The 17,286-nt window shown below is 44.0% G+C and overlaps 1 protein-coding gene across 3 annotated transcripts in view; it reads right to left on the minus strand.

Moving 5' to 3' along the window:
• The window catches only part of sptbn2 (spectrin, beta, non-erythrocytic 2), a 297,786-nt gene that overhangs the window by 18,316 nt on the left and 262,184 nt on the right, over positions 1-17,286 (minus strand). For all 3 annotated transcript variants that reach the window (XM_078532661.1, XM_078532659.1, XM_078532660.1), the window contains 12 exons: positions 14,933-15,079; positions 13,656-13,919; positions 12,150-12,374; positions 10,921-11,010; positions 9,271-9,549; positions 8,349-8,479; positions 7,409-7,613; positions 6,726-7,100; positions 6,061-6,305; positions 4,728-4,866; positions 3,822-3,906; positions 2,691-2,887 (listed from right to left, as the gene is read on the minus strand). In XM_078532661.1, the coding sequence (XP_078388787.1) occupies positions 2,691-2,887; positions 3,822-3,906; positions 4,728-4,866; positions 6,061-6,305; positions 6,726-7,100; positions 7,409-7,613; positions 8,349-8,479; positions 9,271-9,549; positions 10,921-11,010; positions 12,150-12,374; positions 13,656-13,919; positions 14,933-15,079 (2,382 nt within the window). The remainder of the gene's footprint in view (positions 1-2,690; positions 2,888-3,821; positions 3,907-4,727; positions 4,867-6,060; positions 6,306-6,725; positions 7,101-7,408; positions 7,614-8,348; positions 8,480-9,270; positions 9,550-10,920; positions 11,011-12,149; positions 12,375-13,655; positions 13,920-14,932; positions 15,080-17,286) is intronic.

A 17,286-nucleotide genomic window follows, 5' to 3' on the forward strand; every position in this document is an offset into this window, starting at 1 on the left:
GCTTTGATGGCCAGGTTCCAGGCCTGCCCTGGTTTCAGCGTGTAATTTTGAACCGTGTTTGCACAGCAGGTGCAGTTAAGGTGCAAAACTCTAAGATCCTGGGAAGAACAGATGAAAAAAGGAGCAGGAGTAGGTCATACGCTCCCACCAGCCTGCTCCACCATTCAATAAGATCATGGCTGATCTTCTGCCTAATTTTACTGCAGTTTTATTTCTCCAGATTTGAACCAAAGACTGGTGTTGCTGTTGAAAATAAAGCTAAAAGCGTTTGCATCAGCGGAGATGGGTTTTCTTTCTTAACATTTCGGTGCTCATAATAGAATTGTGTACATAGGTAATAAACAGCAGCTCAGAATCAGTAAACTACAGTATGAGTTAACTTCAGAGAACTGTTAAAAGTTGGAACGTTGTAAGGCAGCTCCGTGTTGAAAAGCAGATGTGCTGAGGTGTTAAGTTTTGCAATTGTGTAGGTGACTGATTGGCTCTCTGCAAGGTGTTGCCATCTTATTTATATCACAGTCATGACATTGCTGACGGCACTTTGATATAAATGTAGATATACTTGCCTCCAGAGCCAAAGAGCACCACTTACTGAGATGAGATTGTTTCTCGGCCTGCAGGAGCGAGCCACAGTGACGAGAGGATGCAAAGTTAAGTGTGTAGAATCTCAATGATTCAGCCACTTCCAAATTCACCCTCAATAGACCAAATCTCTTTCCATTCATTCCAATTGTGCAGAATCTCTATAGAGCAACAATCTTTTCTCTGAGTGTAAAGACTCTGGTGCCAGCATAATTATTCACTTTGTAATGCATGCCAAGGAAGTTATGATGAAACTTTACAAAACCCTATTTCAGCCTCAACCATACTATTGTGTCCAATCCTGGACATCACACTTTAAGAAGGATGTGAAGGCTTTAGAGAAGGTGCAGAAAAGAGTTTTAAGAATGGTGCCTGTGTTGAGGGTTGAGAATAGTTTGGAGAAGCTGGGGTTGCTTTCTTTAGAGACGAGAAGGTTGAGATAGAGGAGTCTGGGCAGAGTAGATAGAGAGGAGCTGTTTCCATTGGCAGGAAGGTCGAGAACCAGAGCACACCAATTTAGGGTGACTGGCAAACAAACCAACAGCAAATTGAAGAAAATCTTTTTTATGCAGTGGGTGGTTAGGATCTGGAATGTATTACTTGAGAGCTTGGTGGAGGCAGGTTCAATTGTAACTTTCCAAAGGGGATTGGATAAAGAAAGATTTGCAGGGCTACAGGGAAAGTGTGGTGAAGTGGGACTCGCTGAGTTGCTCTTGCAGAGAGTTAGCATGGACACGATGGGCCGAATGGCCTCCTCCTGTGCTGTAACCATTCTGAGATTCTCAACTCCACTTCCCCATCCTATCCCGAAGATTCACTTTAGCAGACCCAATGTGCCGATTCTGAGATTGTCGGTATCGCTTTTTGTTTACACACTAGCTTCTGTACTGCAGGAGAGTGCAAAATCACTTGACTGCGGCATGAAATCTGGCGTGTAAATGCATTTTTAATCCTATCCCATTGACTCGTTATAAAATCAAGATGTTGTAGGTTTTACAGAACTTTTTTGGCAAATGCAAACTTAAAATTTGCCAAAGAAATCTGAGCTACAATATTTCGATGGATAGAAAATAAACTGATGTTAAAAGGGTGTCATTTTTCTTGAAAATGTGCTCAGCTAACTATTTTCCATTGATTAACAAACATAAAATAATAAAAGAAACCACTACCATTTATATTCGTTGAAATGGTGGCAGAAACACAGACAGCAAATCACAATTTTCTTCATGGTTACTGAGTAGCATGGAGCCTTAAGGGTCCCAGATTTGATCCCTTGTGCCAAGTTAGCTGACCTCTGCCATGGCAGCAAGTGTACATAAACGGCCAAAAACCTCTGGTCTAAAATGGGGAGAAAATCAGCCAAGGCTCCAAATTCTGACCAACACTCATAATAACCACCCGCTTTGAAATGTGCGTTTTAGGCGTAGATAGGATAATGCGTGTCTGTGATGCCGTCCACGATTAAACAGTCCACTGATGCTCACTCACGAAGGGGTTCGATAGGGTAGGCGTACATTTCTGCTTCTGGGGTGGGGTGATGATAAATATAAGATATAAGATAGTCACTAACAAATCCAATAAAGAATTCGGGAGAAAATTCTTTGCCCAAGGGGTGGTGAGAATGTGAAACTCGCTACCACAAGTGGTTGAGACAAATGGTGTAGATGCATTTAGGTAAATGCTCAGGAGAAAGGAACAGAAGGATATGCTGATAGGTTGAGATGAAGTAGGATGGGAAGAGGTTCAATGGGAATTGGATAAACGCATTAGGGGCATAAACTTACAAGGCTGCACGGAAAGAGCATGGGAACGAAAGCTCTATCCTGGAGCCATACAGGTGTATTGGGCCAAATGACCTCCTTCTGCATTGTATTGTATGATTTTAAAACTGAAAACACAAGCGAGCTTCTATGTCAAAGCCACCATATAGTGTCCCTGGATCAAAGGGTTAGATGAAGTAAGAAACCAGTTGGGACAAATGGCCTGTTTCTGTGTTATAAATTTCTATGCAATGGCCATTTAGGTGAGATTCTAAAGGGCAGTCTGCACTTTTTGGGGAGTAGGGGAGAAAACTGGAAGGCAAATAGCAGAATATTACAGCACTCAACTGTTGTTAGCTTCTCCAGGGCCAGGAAACGCTCTTCCCATGCAGCAGCCGACTTCTCAAACTCCTCATGACGCTTGATCAGGTTCTCGGCATCATCTACGTTACTTCCTATGTCGGCTGTTCTTACATACGGCTCCTGAGTCACCAGCCAGGACTCTGCCACTGTTGCATCCCTACCAAACTGGAGAACCTCCATTACTGGGGGCGGGTAAAAAAGAGAGAGAACACAGTATTATCAGTTCCAACACATTTGACAATATCTTCAACATACTGAAAAAATTTCATAAAACCTGCTTCAACTGGCCGTCGACTAATTGTTTAATTCACTGTACATTCGGAGATATTCTTGGCACAGGTTTCTGAAGTGTCCCTTACGGTACTGCGTCTACCCCAAATGAAAACTGACATCACCTTTTGAAAGCGATTGGCAAAAGAACCAGAGGCGACACGAGGAAACCTTTTTCTTAAAAAACACAGCGACTTGTTATGATCTGGAATGCTCGGGAAAGGGTGGTGGAAGCGGATTCAATAGCTATTTTCAAACGGGAACTGGATAAATGAAATTAGGGGAATAAATTTACGGGGCTTTGCGGAAAGAGCAAGGAAACCCGACCAATGGGACAGCTCTATCTTGGAGCCGCACAGGTCTATTGGGCCGAATGACCTCCTTCTGCATCGTATCGTATGATTTTAACACTGAAAACACAAGCCAGCTTCCACTTCAAAGCCACCATATGGCGTCCCTGGGTCAAAGGGTTAGGTGAAAGTAAGATGGGAGAATGCTGTACGTTCTATGGAAATCTATGAAACTGATGAATTAGAAATGGTTTTATTTCCTCAAGTGAAACTAGGTTCAGGCTGCCTCAACTCATTTCTCTTAGGACCCTTACAGCCAATAAACAGGGAGGACCTTCACCCATCATTCTGGATTAGTCACGTCCCCAGAGGTGACAAGCCTCTAATTTCATACACTGCTTCTGGATTTAATGCCAGTTTTATTGACCGTTTGGTACTGTATAATTATTGTTCTTCAATAATACTGAAGAACAATGTACAGAATACAGGATAAGATATGTGAGTTTGTCAATCCCTGGCAGAGGCTTCCTTCAAAAACATGGTTCAGTATTCTCACCCAGTTGCAACCAGTCTTCCTTTTCCTTCCATTTATCATTGATTTCTCTCCTCCTTTCCTGGAGCTGGGCCAACTTCTCTGCAATCTAATACAACAGGGAAAAAAAAACTCTGAACAATAGTCTTAAATATATATATATTGGCCATTTGCAATGTCAATTTGAGAGTTCTGGCATTTTGACCTTTTCTCTCATGCAGTAATAGAAAACAGGTTATTTTTTGCCGCAGGGAATAAAAAGGGGCTATTTTAATATTTGTGCCCATAATGTGTGCATTAATTAGGGCGTTATTAAAGGCAGGTGATTTATTAGCACTCAAATATCAGTGCGGCCTCTAGGATTTGAGTAATGCTGATATATTGTCGAAGCTTTTTGTCCTGCCTCATCAGGTCAGACTCAAGAATACCAAATTTCCAAGGGAACCACAATTTATGCTGCAAGAGAAAAGGATGCTGATTGGTTGGCATTTGGACTTTGATTGGTCGAGGTGTTGCCATGGTGAATGAACCAGAGAACAGTCCCCCATGCTTTTGTTTAATTGGAAAAAGGCACAATACCTGGACATATTCTTTCTGTTAGCAGAGGACAGGGCCCTGTGTATGAATACATGTAGCTCCTAGCAAGCATAGGTGAGCCACATTGCGAACTCGACTGATAATGTTAAATTGGTTGTTAGCCCTGATATGAGTGCAAGATGGAAAACTTCAACAGCATGTCTCCTTTTTTTCAGCAATACTCAGATTATGTGCTACCAAGTGGCTAAATATGAATATACTGTATAACTGTCACTTGTCACCATCCTAACTGTTACAAGCAGAATAATGATGAAAATGAAATTCACAGAAATAACCACCCGAACAGAGTTCAGAACCTTCAGAAATTTCCTCTTGTACAAAGGATTACAGTACCTCATCTGAAGCGTAGTGGTTTTTGGCCAGGAGGGCATTTCCCATCTCAATGCTTGCAGTAAAGCTGCCATCCCTGGCATCGATTTCAGACTTGATCCCTTGATGGTTCTTGATGGTCAGATCCGCTGAAGATACATCCCTATGAGGTGAGGGTGCAAAGATTCAGTTGGGTAGAAAGCACAAAGAGCCACTGTTTTCACCTCTGCAGTGCTCTCTGTAAACCAGGGGTGGAGATTCCCACTGGCGTGCCAGCAGGTTTGGGGGTGTGGGGGTGCGGGGGGGTGCAGGGATGGCAAGGTACTTTCTGGCTTTAGTCCATCTGTAAACCATGGCGGCTTGCATCAACATCACCATGTATATCCCATCTCAAATCCTCAGCTGTAACTTTCTTGCTGCACTTTGCCCACTGTGGCCCGTAATAACATTTCCTCCTCTCCATACAAGCCCTACAACTGCGCCAAAAGGGAGTATTCTTCCTTTTTAGTAATTGATTTCCTCACAGAATGGCAAATGGGAATGCTGGCTGACTCTATCCCTTTCCAGCCCCACGAGGCAAGACCAATTGCAGCACCACCTTGGCTCATATCATGTAATGCAACACACTACTCTTTGTGTGAAAAAATCATGTTCTGATATCACTCCCTGCTTTTTTTTAAACCCCAAATACTGCACGGGATCTTTAACTTCCACCTAAACAGCAGGGCAGGGCTTCAATTTAAGGATCATTGAAGAGAGGTAGCGCTTTCTTAATAGTGTGCGGAGTGTCTGCTGATACTGTGAGCTCTAGTTCTGGTCTGGGGCTCAAAGTCACAACCTTCTTACCAGAGACCACAATGCAACCAACTGAGTTAAGCCAAGCTGTCCAAATTTAAGTGCAGAATTAAACAGGTATAGATGCTTTTAAGGGGAGGCTGCACAAATACATGAGGAAGAAAGGAATAAAAGGATAAACTGGTAGGGAGGTAGGAGGCTCGTGTGACACAGACCCGATGGACCGAATGGCCTGTTTCTATACAATTCCACAAAATGAATGGAAATGTATCACCGTTCCTTCACTGTCACTGGGTCAAAATCCTGGAATTCCCTCCCTAACAGCACTGTGGGTGTACCTACACCACGTGGACTGCAGCAGGTCTAGAAGGCAGCTCACCACCACCTTCTCAAGGGCAACTAGGGACGGGCAATAAATGCTGGGCCTAGCCAGCGACGCCCACATCCAGTGAATTAATGAAATAAATGAACCAAATATTGACAGAAAAAATAAATAAATAAACAAACCCCCTTCTCTCATCCTCCTCAAGAATTCACATTTACTAGCTGCTAGTAAAACTACCTCGGCTTCTCCTGGGTATCCATTTGTCTGTTGACGTCATCCATCCACAGCATGAGGGCCCGTACGAGGTTGAAGAAGCGAAACTTTTCGACGGTGTCGGACAGGAGTTGCTTGCGTCCTTTGCTGGAATTGAGGAGGGCATTCCAGGCCTCCACGACAGTTTCCTCGTGACGCTGGATGTCCTCGGCCTTCTCACCGGCATAGGCTGACCGCAGCCGGGAAGCATCATCCTGAACCTGCTTCACCTGTATTACATTAAGGAAACAAAACCAAAGGGAAAAATAGAGCGACAACATGGTCAACAGGAACAACAATGAAGGAGTGCAGATAATTGAAATAAAAATTGTTTAAAATGGCAATATCCTTCAAGACATCTTTTAAGTAGGGCATCTCACCCATGGTAATTATAATTACAGAGTTTTTTTTTTCTTTCTTCTGCATCCTTTTAAAATCTGGAGAAATAAAATGTTAAAAGCTTGAAACTGACAGGCAGAAAGATGGCATGCACCAGAAATGAAAGAAGGTTCTTATACTGAGCGAGGTGGAGAAAGAGGAAAGCATAAAGAGGAGGAAGAGAGAGAACAAAGCAGGGAAAACGGGCAGAAGAGGAGGGAGAAAGATGAAGATGACAACAGAGAAAGGAAGAGAGCTTTTTCTGCACTTACCTGCGTACTCAGTGCCTGTATGTCATGTTCATATGTAGTGTGCATCCGATGCATTCTCTCCACCGTCTTTAGGTCGCGACCCACTTCCTCTGGTAGTTGTTTTTCCTTCTCCCGAATGCGGTCGAGTGTCTCCCTGGCATCGTGGTAGAAGCTGTGCAGCTCATACGAAGCGGCCAGCATCTGCGTCCGGGTGTCGATGAGCTCCAGCAGGTCAGCCCAGGCCTCGTTGAGCCCATCCTTCCACTCAGCAATGGTGGCATTCTCCGAGTGACCCAGGTCAATCTGCTCGTCGGCCATGCGGTTCACAGAGTCCACACGCTCCTGCCCAATGTTACTGGTGTCCCGAGCAAACTCACGGAATTTATCCCGCAACATCTGTACAAAGAATGGCAGGGTTCACTCTCAAGTCAACATGCTAGCAGCTGGACGCATTTGAAAAATCCTAAATCTGACAATACCAGCTGGCAATATCAGCAGAGAAACAGTTCAACATGTTTGAACAAGATTCCTTTGCTATTTTAGCTGAGGCATTCACCTATTTATGTATTGAGCTGTATGCCGCACAGGAACTCAAAAGTATTTTTAGCATGCTGGCTAAGTAACTGTAAGAGGAGGGAACACAGGAAACAGTTCTTTCAAGGAGAATTAGCAAGAGGGGAAAATAAAGGTACCCTTTTACTCACAGTTACATGCTCATAATCCTGACCCAGCTCGTGGGAGCCCGCCACAATCTCCCGCTCTGCGATCCACTGCTCTAGGTCATCCACCTCCCGTTTGAGCTGGCATAGCCGTAGCCGTTCCTGGAGTTTTTCCCGTCTCTCCTCCGCCAGGTCCTTCAGTCCAGCGTACAACTTATCCACCTGTGACTGCCTTAGAGTAATCCGGTCACTGCACGATCCCAAAAAAAAAAATAATTTTAGGCGTTGCACCTCAGGAATTCCAAGGCAGAGGAGGAAGAAAAGGGGCTTAGTCCCAATTTATCATAAGTCTAGTTATTCCCAGGGGATTCACCAGGACTATGCCTGGATTATACAAAGGCCCAGCATTAACAGTCGAATGAGGCAGGTGAGGGGGCACTTTGGGCCTCCCGCCTCATTTGTTTTCTTTTTGAGAGGGCGTTAGGTGTCCCAGCACAGCAGCAATTAGGAAGCATGATGAAGAGCCTTCTCTGAGCCCTGAAGGTTGTTAATAGAATCCAAGCCGGCTAGTGAAGTCAAAACCAAGACGCAGAGCTTTTCTTTACTGAGAGAATTTATTGACTTTGTTCAGTCACGTAGTTCTCCTCTCACACACCCAGTGTCCCAGCTTTCCCCTGTTTATATGTGCTCAAAGTACGTAATTAAACAAAGCCCTTCACCAGTGTATCTTAACAATATAACTAACATACCATTAACACAGGTCAGAGGGTATGTGAGCATCCCAGGCCCCATCTTGAAGGTAGCCACTAGAGACAGGCAAGTGCAACACTGCTGTTCTACCCCTCCCTCCGTCCCAGAGAGGGAAATAGATCCAGGGTAATATTCCACAAAATGGCGCAAACTATTGGCAGATTCACGCCTGATAGACAGCGCACCGATAAACGGAAACAGCTACAAAGTGCTACTGCTTAGTGTTGACACTGACCTCTCAGGATGGTCGCTTGTTACTAGATTCCTGCTCAAGTTGGAGAGTTGGTGGATGGTCTGCGCATAATCCTCCAGTGACTGCTCCACCACCTGGTGTTTCTTTACCATCGCCATTGCACTCTGTTCATCCTTTTCATACATAACAAGACAGTGAAACAGAGCCTAATAGTTCACAAATGTAACACCACAATAAAGCAGAAAAATGCATGCACCTGATGTCCTATATATCAGTTGAAATGGGGGGTGGGGAAGGCGTGGAAGTGTAAGATAACTGTATAACTAAATAGATTTCTGTATATTTATTTCTCTTGAGGTATTGTAAGGCGATATGTTTCTCTGCAGCAACAGCATTGTTTTCTTTTGAGAGGCTGACAGTTACTTTCAAAACTTAGGACAGAGATTTCCCAACCAGGGCTATGTCTGCACTTGCAGGGCAATCCCAAGAATGTTGCAGGAGTATGTCAATATTTTCGGGGTGATGCTTGGTAATATGTCAATATTTTCAGAGGGTCTCCCACACATTACCCCCGACCTCCCCACAGTGACAAAGAAAATTTAGGTGCAAGGTGAGGTGATTTTCAATTCAGTTCTTAAAGGGAAAGGCTAGTAACAGTACTTTCTGCACTCCAACTTCACTATCAGTGGTGTAATTTTCAGGCTGGTCCAAAGTTAAGCTCTCAGTCACTTTAAACAGGCCTGTTCCAGGATGCTATCTGGTGGTAACGTTATGGAGGAGCAGAGAAGGGAACCTGACCTGGCTGGTTTCCACGACGGTCAGAAAATTTACTTTGTATTTTAAATAGAAAACTCAAACGTGATTTTTTTTTTTTAAAAACGCATCTTTCCTGGCTACAAAATATTGCAAATTTCTCTCTGTAAATTTTCCTTCATCTTTGACTAATATGATAATTATTCAGTACCTTAGCCCTCTCTTCTGACATCATGTGAAGTTCCTGTTCCCCCATCCAGGCCTCGGCTTCAGCAGCGTCAAAGTAAAATTGCTGTGCCTTGTGAGACTCCTGCAGGCGGCCATTGCGTTTGTCTGTCTCCTTAATTAGCTCCTTCCACATGTCCTGCAGGTCTCCCAGGCGAGCTCGCAGCACCTCAGAATCTATGCGCCCCACTTTGGACATGGTCTCCCCACGGTCCGCAATATCATCAATCCGAGGCTGGTGACCCTGGATCTCCTTCTGCAGGGTCTGAACAACAAAAGTTAATCATTTTTAAAAAAAAATGTTAATTGCTTCCTCATTTCATAATTATCTTCCACCTACACAGATATACACCGCACCATGTTAAATGAGTGCTCCAATCCAGTAACCCCGTTCTTTCTAATTTAGTGGTGGCAACAGACAGTGTACTGAAAAATCCCCCAGTTGGCCCAGTTTTCTACCCTGAAGCTGTTGACTTTTGCTAGGCTACAGTTCTAATGCAACACTCACCCACTTCGTAGTTCACGAGAGCTTAGACAAGAGCCAGATTTTTCTCCCCCTTACTACCTGGGGAGAGGGTAGGTCAGATACATTCATGCTGTGATCCTTTCACATTTCACCATCACAACTAACCAGTGGGAGGACCAAATCTGACAATACGCAACAAGGCACATTTTATTTTCTTTTGCATTCATTCTCAGGGTGTGAGAATCACTGGCAAAGTGGCATTCATCGCTCATCTCATTCGTTCATAGTTACCCTCTGGATTGACTGTTGTGGACCGCTTTTTTTGATGAACTGGTGCCGTTCATCTGGTGAAAGTATAACACAGCAGGGTAGAGAGTTCCAGGATTATGACCCAGAAACGATGAAGAGAGATCTATGTCCCATGTTGGGATGTGACTTAGAGGGGAAGTTGGATCTGACATATATACCTACTGCCCTTGATCGTCAAAGTATTAGAGGTCTCAAGTTTGGGAGGTGCTGTCAAAGAAATCATGGTGACCTGTTGCAGTGCATCCTGTAAACAGTACACACTGCAGCCACTGTACGCCTATGGTGGAGAGAATGGGTGATTTAGGTGGACAACAGGAGAATACCAGAGCAGGGATATGAGCCAGGGAGTTGTTCAGCCCCTTTTCACCTGTCTTCAGCCCTCACATTTACCCATGCACCTGCTGTAGTCAATAGAGAAGGTAGATGCTTTAGCTCCTAGACTGTGGGGAGACACAGTGAATGATTAAATCTACACCTTGCCATACTCTGACACCAGTCTCACATTATTACTCAATGAAATCACATTCACTCTGTCCTTGTGAACAATGTCCTAACAGCCCTGACTTTGACCGATTGATATAAGAGAAGAGCAGAACAATTTTGACATTTAATTCTGCCTGTTGGTGAGATGGGAATAATCTGTAATCTAATGCTTCACAGAGCAAAGGTTGTACAGTGGGATTCGTATCTGTCACGGTTGGGAGAAACTGTCCGAATACAAGATACGTGACAGCTATTATTCAATACTGTTATTAGTCTGAAACACATGGATTGGAGCAGTTGTTTAGCGAGTCCTTTATTAGCCAGTTACAAGCGGAGTGTGCGGACAAGTACATGGCCCATGTCTAATTCTTGTCTCACCTGGTTCTTCTTAATGAGCAGCTGCACAGTCGGCAGATTGTTGCCGTGGTCAGTTGAGGTTGCCAGTGGCATCCGTTCATTTACCCACAGCTAGAGAGAGAGAGAAAGAAACAAGATCAGAATAATGAACACAGTGTTAACTATTCACCGAGTTTACAAGAATCTAAATACTTATTATTAAATTAATAACTGGTCCAATTTTCCATTTTTTGCCCCCAAATGCTGTAACAGTGAAGTTAATAGTGAAACAAAAAATATTCTCCCCCGTGGTGTCAACAGGTAAATGCTTCACTAGTAATCAAAAAGGTCATAGGTTCAATCCTCTGGTTGGCTGATCTCACTATCAGTTTCTCTCAGGCCTCTGGGTCAGAACATTAGGGCTCAAGCCCTCACTCTGGCACTTGAGTAACTAATCTAAGAAAACACTGCTATACTGAAGCAGTGCTACACTGTCAGGGGTGCTGTCCTCCAAATGAAATATCTGCCATTCCTTGTGCAAAAAAAAAAATTCTCTTCAAAGAAGTTCTTCTGCTTTCCTTCCCAATGTTTTACATTCAACCAATATGAAGAAAAAAGTCTTCAACTGGTCATTCGTCTCATTTACTGTGTTTTTTTAAATAAAAGGACCTTACACTGCAAACTCGCTGCCATGTTTACCTATGTAACAATAGTGACAATTTCAAAAGCAATTCAATGGGACATCCTGGGGTGCTACACAAATGCAAGACTTTTTCTGTTAATTGTTCTTGGCTTGTTTGGTAGTAACAGGTCTTGGTAACCCTGAGCTAGGAAGAGGAAATAAATTATCTGCAAGTCTCTCCTGGTTAAATATCCAGTGACTCCTGCTGGTGTGTTGGAGGGCACGTGTGCATGGCTCTTGGCTGACAACAGTGATGCCCTACAGGGCCGAACAGTTATTTGCACTCGGATGAAGAACAGCCAGCTGGATGAGGGCAGTTGCTTCAGGGGAGACTGCAGCCCAGCAAGTCACCAGATGCAGTGCAGAGAGAAAATACTGGGCAGGGAGAAGCGAATGTCCATCAGAGACCCATTCATCGTAAATTAATGATGGAAAATCCGATAGGATTATGTCTCTGTGCACCACTGGAAGCATGTGCACCACTGGAAGCACAGGAACACTAAAATCTGCCTCAATTCTTTCAGAATAGTGGTGAGAAGGGAGTACAATTCGAAATGAGTAGGTTTGCCTGCTAAAGATAAAGACTTACAATTTCATCCTCCAAATCCCTGTTGAATTGATGTCCCTCTTTGGATGCCATGAGATTCCTGCGTCTCTCTTCGATAGGTTTTAGCATCTCCTGGAATCGTTCCTCCACCCTCTTCTGTTTGGAATCCACCTCTATGATGTTGGTATCCTCCTGCCCTAGTGCCTGTGCTTGAAACTTCAACTCCTCCACCTCCTTCTGACGGACTTTCATCTGATTTTCCAGCATCTTCAAGAGACAAGGGAAGTAGCGGGGGGGGAAGCCCAGTTAACAATTCATGATCAAGAAGGGAAGCAGGGGCAAAACTTTTCACCCTGCCTGCAGAATAAGTTAATGGGAATAATTTTGATGCTGTACAGATAATTCAAAGGGACAATGGGATATATTTCCAGAGAGTTGGGTTTAAAGGTCATGGTAAACAGGGTAAACATGGTGGGGTTAAGTTCAGCAAAAAGGATATGATTATTTGCGGCTAATGCTCTTAGAACAAGCACATTGCAGCTTATAGACAGAATTGATTTTCATGGAAGTGACTACATCTCTGAGCTGAGTGCTAACAAGTTGCGAAACCTTCAAAGGGCTATTTTTAAGCCTGCACTTTCAAAATATAACCTGACTCAGGACATGACGTTATATTTTCATGATTGAATTATTTGGATTCTCTTATCATTAAGAAACATCTCACAATTTTTAACGTTTTTTGATCCAGCTCAACAGAGTGGTCAGATTCAACTCCCTCAAATTCCTTCCCCGCCTGACAGATACAAGTTTAAGCACGAGAGATTTATAACCGAGAGCAGGAGAAACATTACACAGAGAGGTGTGTGGCTATGTAAGTTTCGATGCTCAGAGAGTCTTGGGTGTGCTCATACAAGGAAAGTTAGCATGCAGGTACAGCAAGCAATTGGAAAAGCCTTTTGGCTGGTTGCAGGGATGTTGGAGTAGAGAAATCAAGTCGTCTTGCTACAATTGAACAGGGTTTTGGTCAGACCACATCTGGAGTAGTGTGTGCAGTTTTGGTCTCCACGCTTAAGAAAGGATATACTTGCATTGGAGGTGGTACAGCAAGGTTCACTAGATTAGTCCCTGGGATAAGGGGGTTGTCCTATGATGGGAGACTGAGTAAATTGGGCCTATATGGAATTTAGAAGAATGAGAGGTGATCTCATTGAAATGTACAAGATTCTGAAGGGGCTTGAAAGGGTAGACGCTGACAGATTGTTTTTGCTGGTCGGGGAATCTAAAACATGGGAGCACAGTCTCAGGATTCTCCTGCTCCTATTTCTGGCATTCACGTCCAGCGTTGCTGGCTGAGGCAAAAACCACGTCAACATTCAAGGTCAGATTGGATAGATAGGTGGACGACGCGAAAGAAGGATAATGGGAACATGGGGGTGTTAAATGTGATTAGGGCTATTTGCTGACATGGGGATTAAATGCCAGCCTGCACTGCTCAAGCTGAATGGACTGCTTCCATGTTTAGTACACAACCTATAGCACCCATCATACCTGCTGCTTTTTCAAAAGGATGCTGACACTAGTCAGATCCTTGCCATGATCGTCAGACTGCAGTTGTGCATCCAGGTTATTGAGCCAGGTGTCCAGGTCTGCACAGCTTTGTGTGAACAGTTCAGTGCGGTTGGCATCAAAAAGACACTGAGCTTTGGTCTTGGTGGTGGATTCCAGATCATCCCAGAGTTTGTGCAGGTAATTGAGTTTCTCCTCCACAATTGGTTCAGTATCTGGCTTCTCAGATATCAGCTGCTTCCCATCCTGTACAACAAAGTAGGTTAATTAATAAAGAATGCCTGTAAGCGGTTTAATGATTACTTAACCAGCTATCACATTAACACAGCAGTGGGTGGCTCTCTCGCTCGAAAAGGCAGCACATAATCGAGTTGGTCTGTGTTGAGTTGATGTTTGCAGTCAGGGAGCTGCAGCTGGCCTCAGTATCTCCCAGGCTAATGGGCTATAAACAAAATAAAAACATCCAGGCTTCCCACTCCTGAGCACCCAATAGTGCCCTCTGCTGGAAGCGCAAGGGTAAGGGTGAGTTCAGGTCCAGTTCTAATGCCAATCACGTTCATATACCCTTATGATACTCACTGTAAAGAGTCACAACGATTACTGGGAGCAAGATCTGCCCAGAGCAATGGAATCATACCTCTGCAAGAGTCAGGACCTTCAGGAGTGAAGGGGAGAAAAACTGGCAAACAGGAGGTTCAAAAAGGGAAAAAAAAGGCTAGTTCAAACGAAGGGACAAATATAATTTACAGTAATACAGATACAAGTCTGCTGAAAATTGAATTAAATGCATTTTCTTCTCCATCAGCTCTAAGAGACCCTGTCCCCTCTATTCACATCCAAATTGCTCCCAGGAATTTTCCAACCATGTTCTGTGTCCAGCTGCTGTGAGGTCCGCTCAGCACTACGTTGTCTGTTTAATCATTCAACTCGCATCCGCTGAGTTTGGCTGACATGCGTCTTAACCTGGCACAGTAGGTTGGTACCATCAGCATGCCAAGCTGTCAGCCCTCCCACAAGACAACAGTATCAAGAAAAAAAAATGGCTTTTTTTGTTGTATCTGCTGTTTTTAATCTCTTTGTGTAGCTCTACAGCATAATTCATCTCAAAAAAACTAACAGGACATCGTTCCCTTTCTCAGCAGATAAGAGCAATTTCTGGTCCTGGATAAACCATCTCCTGTACCTTTATTTTTAAGTGTATTTAAGAAAAACAAATGAGGTATCTTTAGACAGCATTAGCCTCGCTCAGATGTGGTTACCTTGTCTATCTTGTCCAGCCAGTCTTTATTGGAGGCGAGTTCTGCCATGAAGGCCTGGTGCTTCTGCCACTTGGTGTGAAGATTTCGGGCCTCGTCGTATGACATATCTTGGGCCGTCAACATCTTTTCATTGATCCAGAGTGTGAGCTGGGCAAAACAGTACAAAACAAAAACGTAAAACATAGGAACAATCGGAACAGGAGGCAGCCATTCTAGCTTCTTGTGCCTCTCCGCCATTCGTTTAGATCTCTGGTTGATCTGCGCCTCAACTCAATTTACCCCCTTTTCTCCATATCCCTTGAAACCTAAAATCCAACAAAAAATAAAATCTATCGAGCTGAGTCTTCAAAGCCCAATTTTATCAAAGTATCCACAGCCTTTTGGGTGAAGAAGCAGTTACAATTATTTTGTGAAAAGGCGCTTAGTGATTTCACTCCTGAACGGCCTAGCTCTAATTTCCAGAACTAATAGTCATTTGGTAGTACAGAACTTTGAGTATTGCTGAAAAAACAAACATGCTGTTGAAGCTTTTCGTCAGAACAGTTTGTAAGAATACCAATTTTAAAGGGAACAACAATTTATACTGCATGAGAAGAGAGTGCTAACTGGTTGGCGAGTGGACTCTGATTGGTAGAGGCATTGCCATGGAGAATGCACCAGGGAACAATTAACTGCCAATCCGAGCAACAGAGGAAGCTAGTCGTTTAACGCTGCTGCTATGCAGTAGCTTCACAAGTGGTATTCTCCACTAACAGGATGCCGCTATCAAGCCAAGACGACCTCTACTTATCATACAATTGAGTAATGTGGTATATGAAGTGCCGGTGTGATGCCAGGTATGTAGGCCGTATGTCTCAATGACTGGCAGATCGTATCAAACAGCACATCGCTTCAGCTGTGCGCAACAGGCAAAAGGCAAAAGTATTGACCATACTCAACCAGCCCGTGCTTGCAAAACTCAAAACACAGTGTCCAACATTAGATGCGATTTCATGGCTGGGGAACACTTGCTAAACAATCTTGATTACGCTAAGAATTACACTGACAACCAGTTTAAGATCTGACAATCAACGTAAGATCAGTCAGTCTTGCAGTGTGGCTTATTTACACATGCTAGAAGCTAAATATATTCACACAGACAGCCCTGACCCTTGCAGAAAGTAGAAGCATGTTCATGCACTGCACCTTTTTCAACAAAAGGAAAGCTTGGGGGCAGCTATTTTCTGGTTCAGGCCCCATGACAACGCCTTGACCAATCAGAGTCGACTTGCCTGGTTTGAATTTGAACCAAAGCCAGGCAGTTAACTGTTCCTTGATGCATTCTCCATGGCAACACCTCTATCAATCAGAGTTAATTTGCCAACCAATCGGCACTCTCTTCCTATGCAGTATAAATTATTGTTCCCTTTATAATTGGTATTCTTGCGAACAGTCTTGATGAGTGCACGAGAAAAGCTTTGACAGCATGTCTCTTTTTTCAGCAATATTTAAGAGGTTATATCTATCAGGAATGTCTGAAACAAGCTGGGGCTCCTTTCTGTCTAAAAACGATTGAGGGGTGATTTGATAGGCGTCTTCTAAGATTATAAAAGGGTTTAATAGGATAGTTTTCACTTGCAAGAAAGCCAAAAACTAGGGATCACAAATATGAGGTAGTCAGTAATAAATCCAATAGGGAATTCAGGAGAATTTTCTTTACACAGAGTGGTGACAGTGTGAACTTGCTCCAGGGAGTAGTTGGGACAAATAGAATGAGGGAGAAAAGGACAGAAAGTTATGTTGATGGGTGTAGATGAAGAGGGAAGGAAGTCCACGTGGAATTGCAATTATGGGCTGGATTTCAAGGTGACGGAGCGTATTGCTCGCACCACCAATCCCCACCACCACACAGCTCATTCCCACCATTGCCAGAGTGGGCCGGCAGCCAACACATCTAAAATGCCCGCCCGCAACCATAACATACTGCCGGTGAGCTAAAATGGCAGAGAGTAGGACTTACACCCTCCAGCAGTCCCAGTAGCACCAGAACTCAGTACTGGGTGCTGCCAGGATGACAAGCAGGTCGATGAGGAGTGGCGATGGCGTCCGGGGTGAGGTAAGTCCTGGGCTTTTAGGGTGGGAGGGCATTGGGCAAGGGGTGGGAGGGAGGATTTTGTAGGCCGGGCAGGGAGGAACAAAGGGATGGGGGTTGCTCCCCATGCGCGCTTGATATCCCTTCCAAAGGACATCCCCCTCTTCCTTCCTGCTTTAAATGACTTGTGTATATATATATATATATATAAATAAAAAAAACAGCCTGTTCACTCCCACCCACCTGCCCATGCCACCTGTAATATGGCATGGGCAGCATAATA

Source organism: Cetorhinus maximus, chromosome 31, assembly GCF_964194155.1.
Source record: "Cetorhinus maximus chromosome 31, sCetMax3.hap1.1, whole genome shotgun sequence".
Taxonomy (NCBI): Eukaryota; Metazoa; Chordata; class Chondrichthyes; order Lamniformes; family Cetorhinidae; genus Cetorhinus; species Cetorhinus maximus.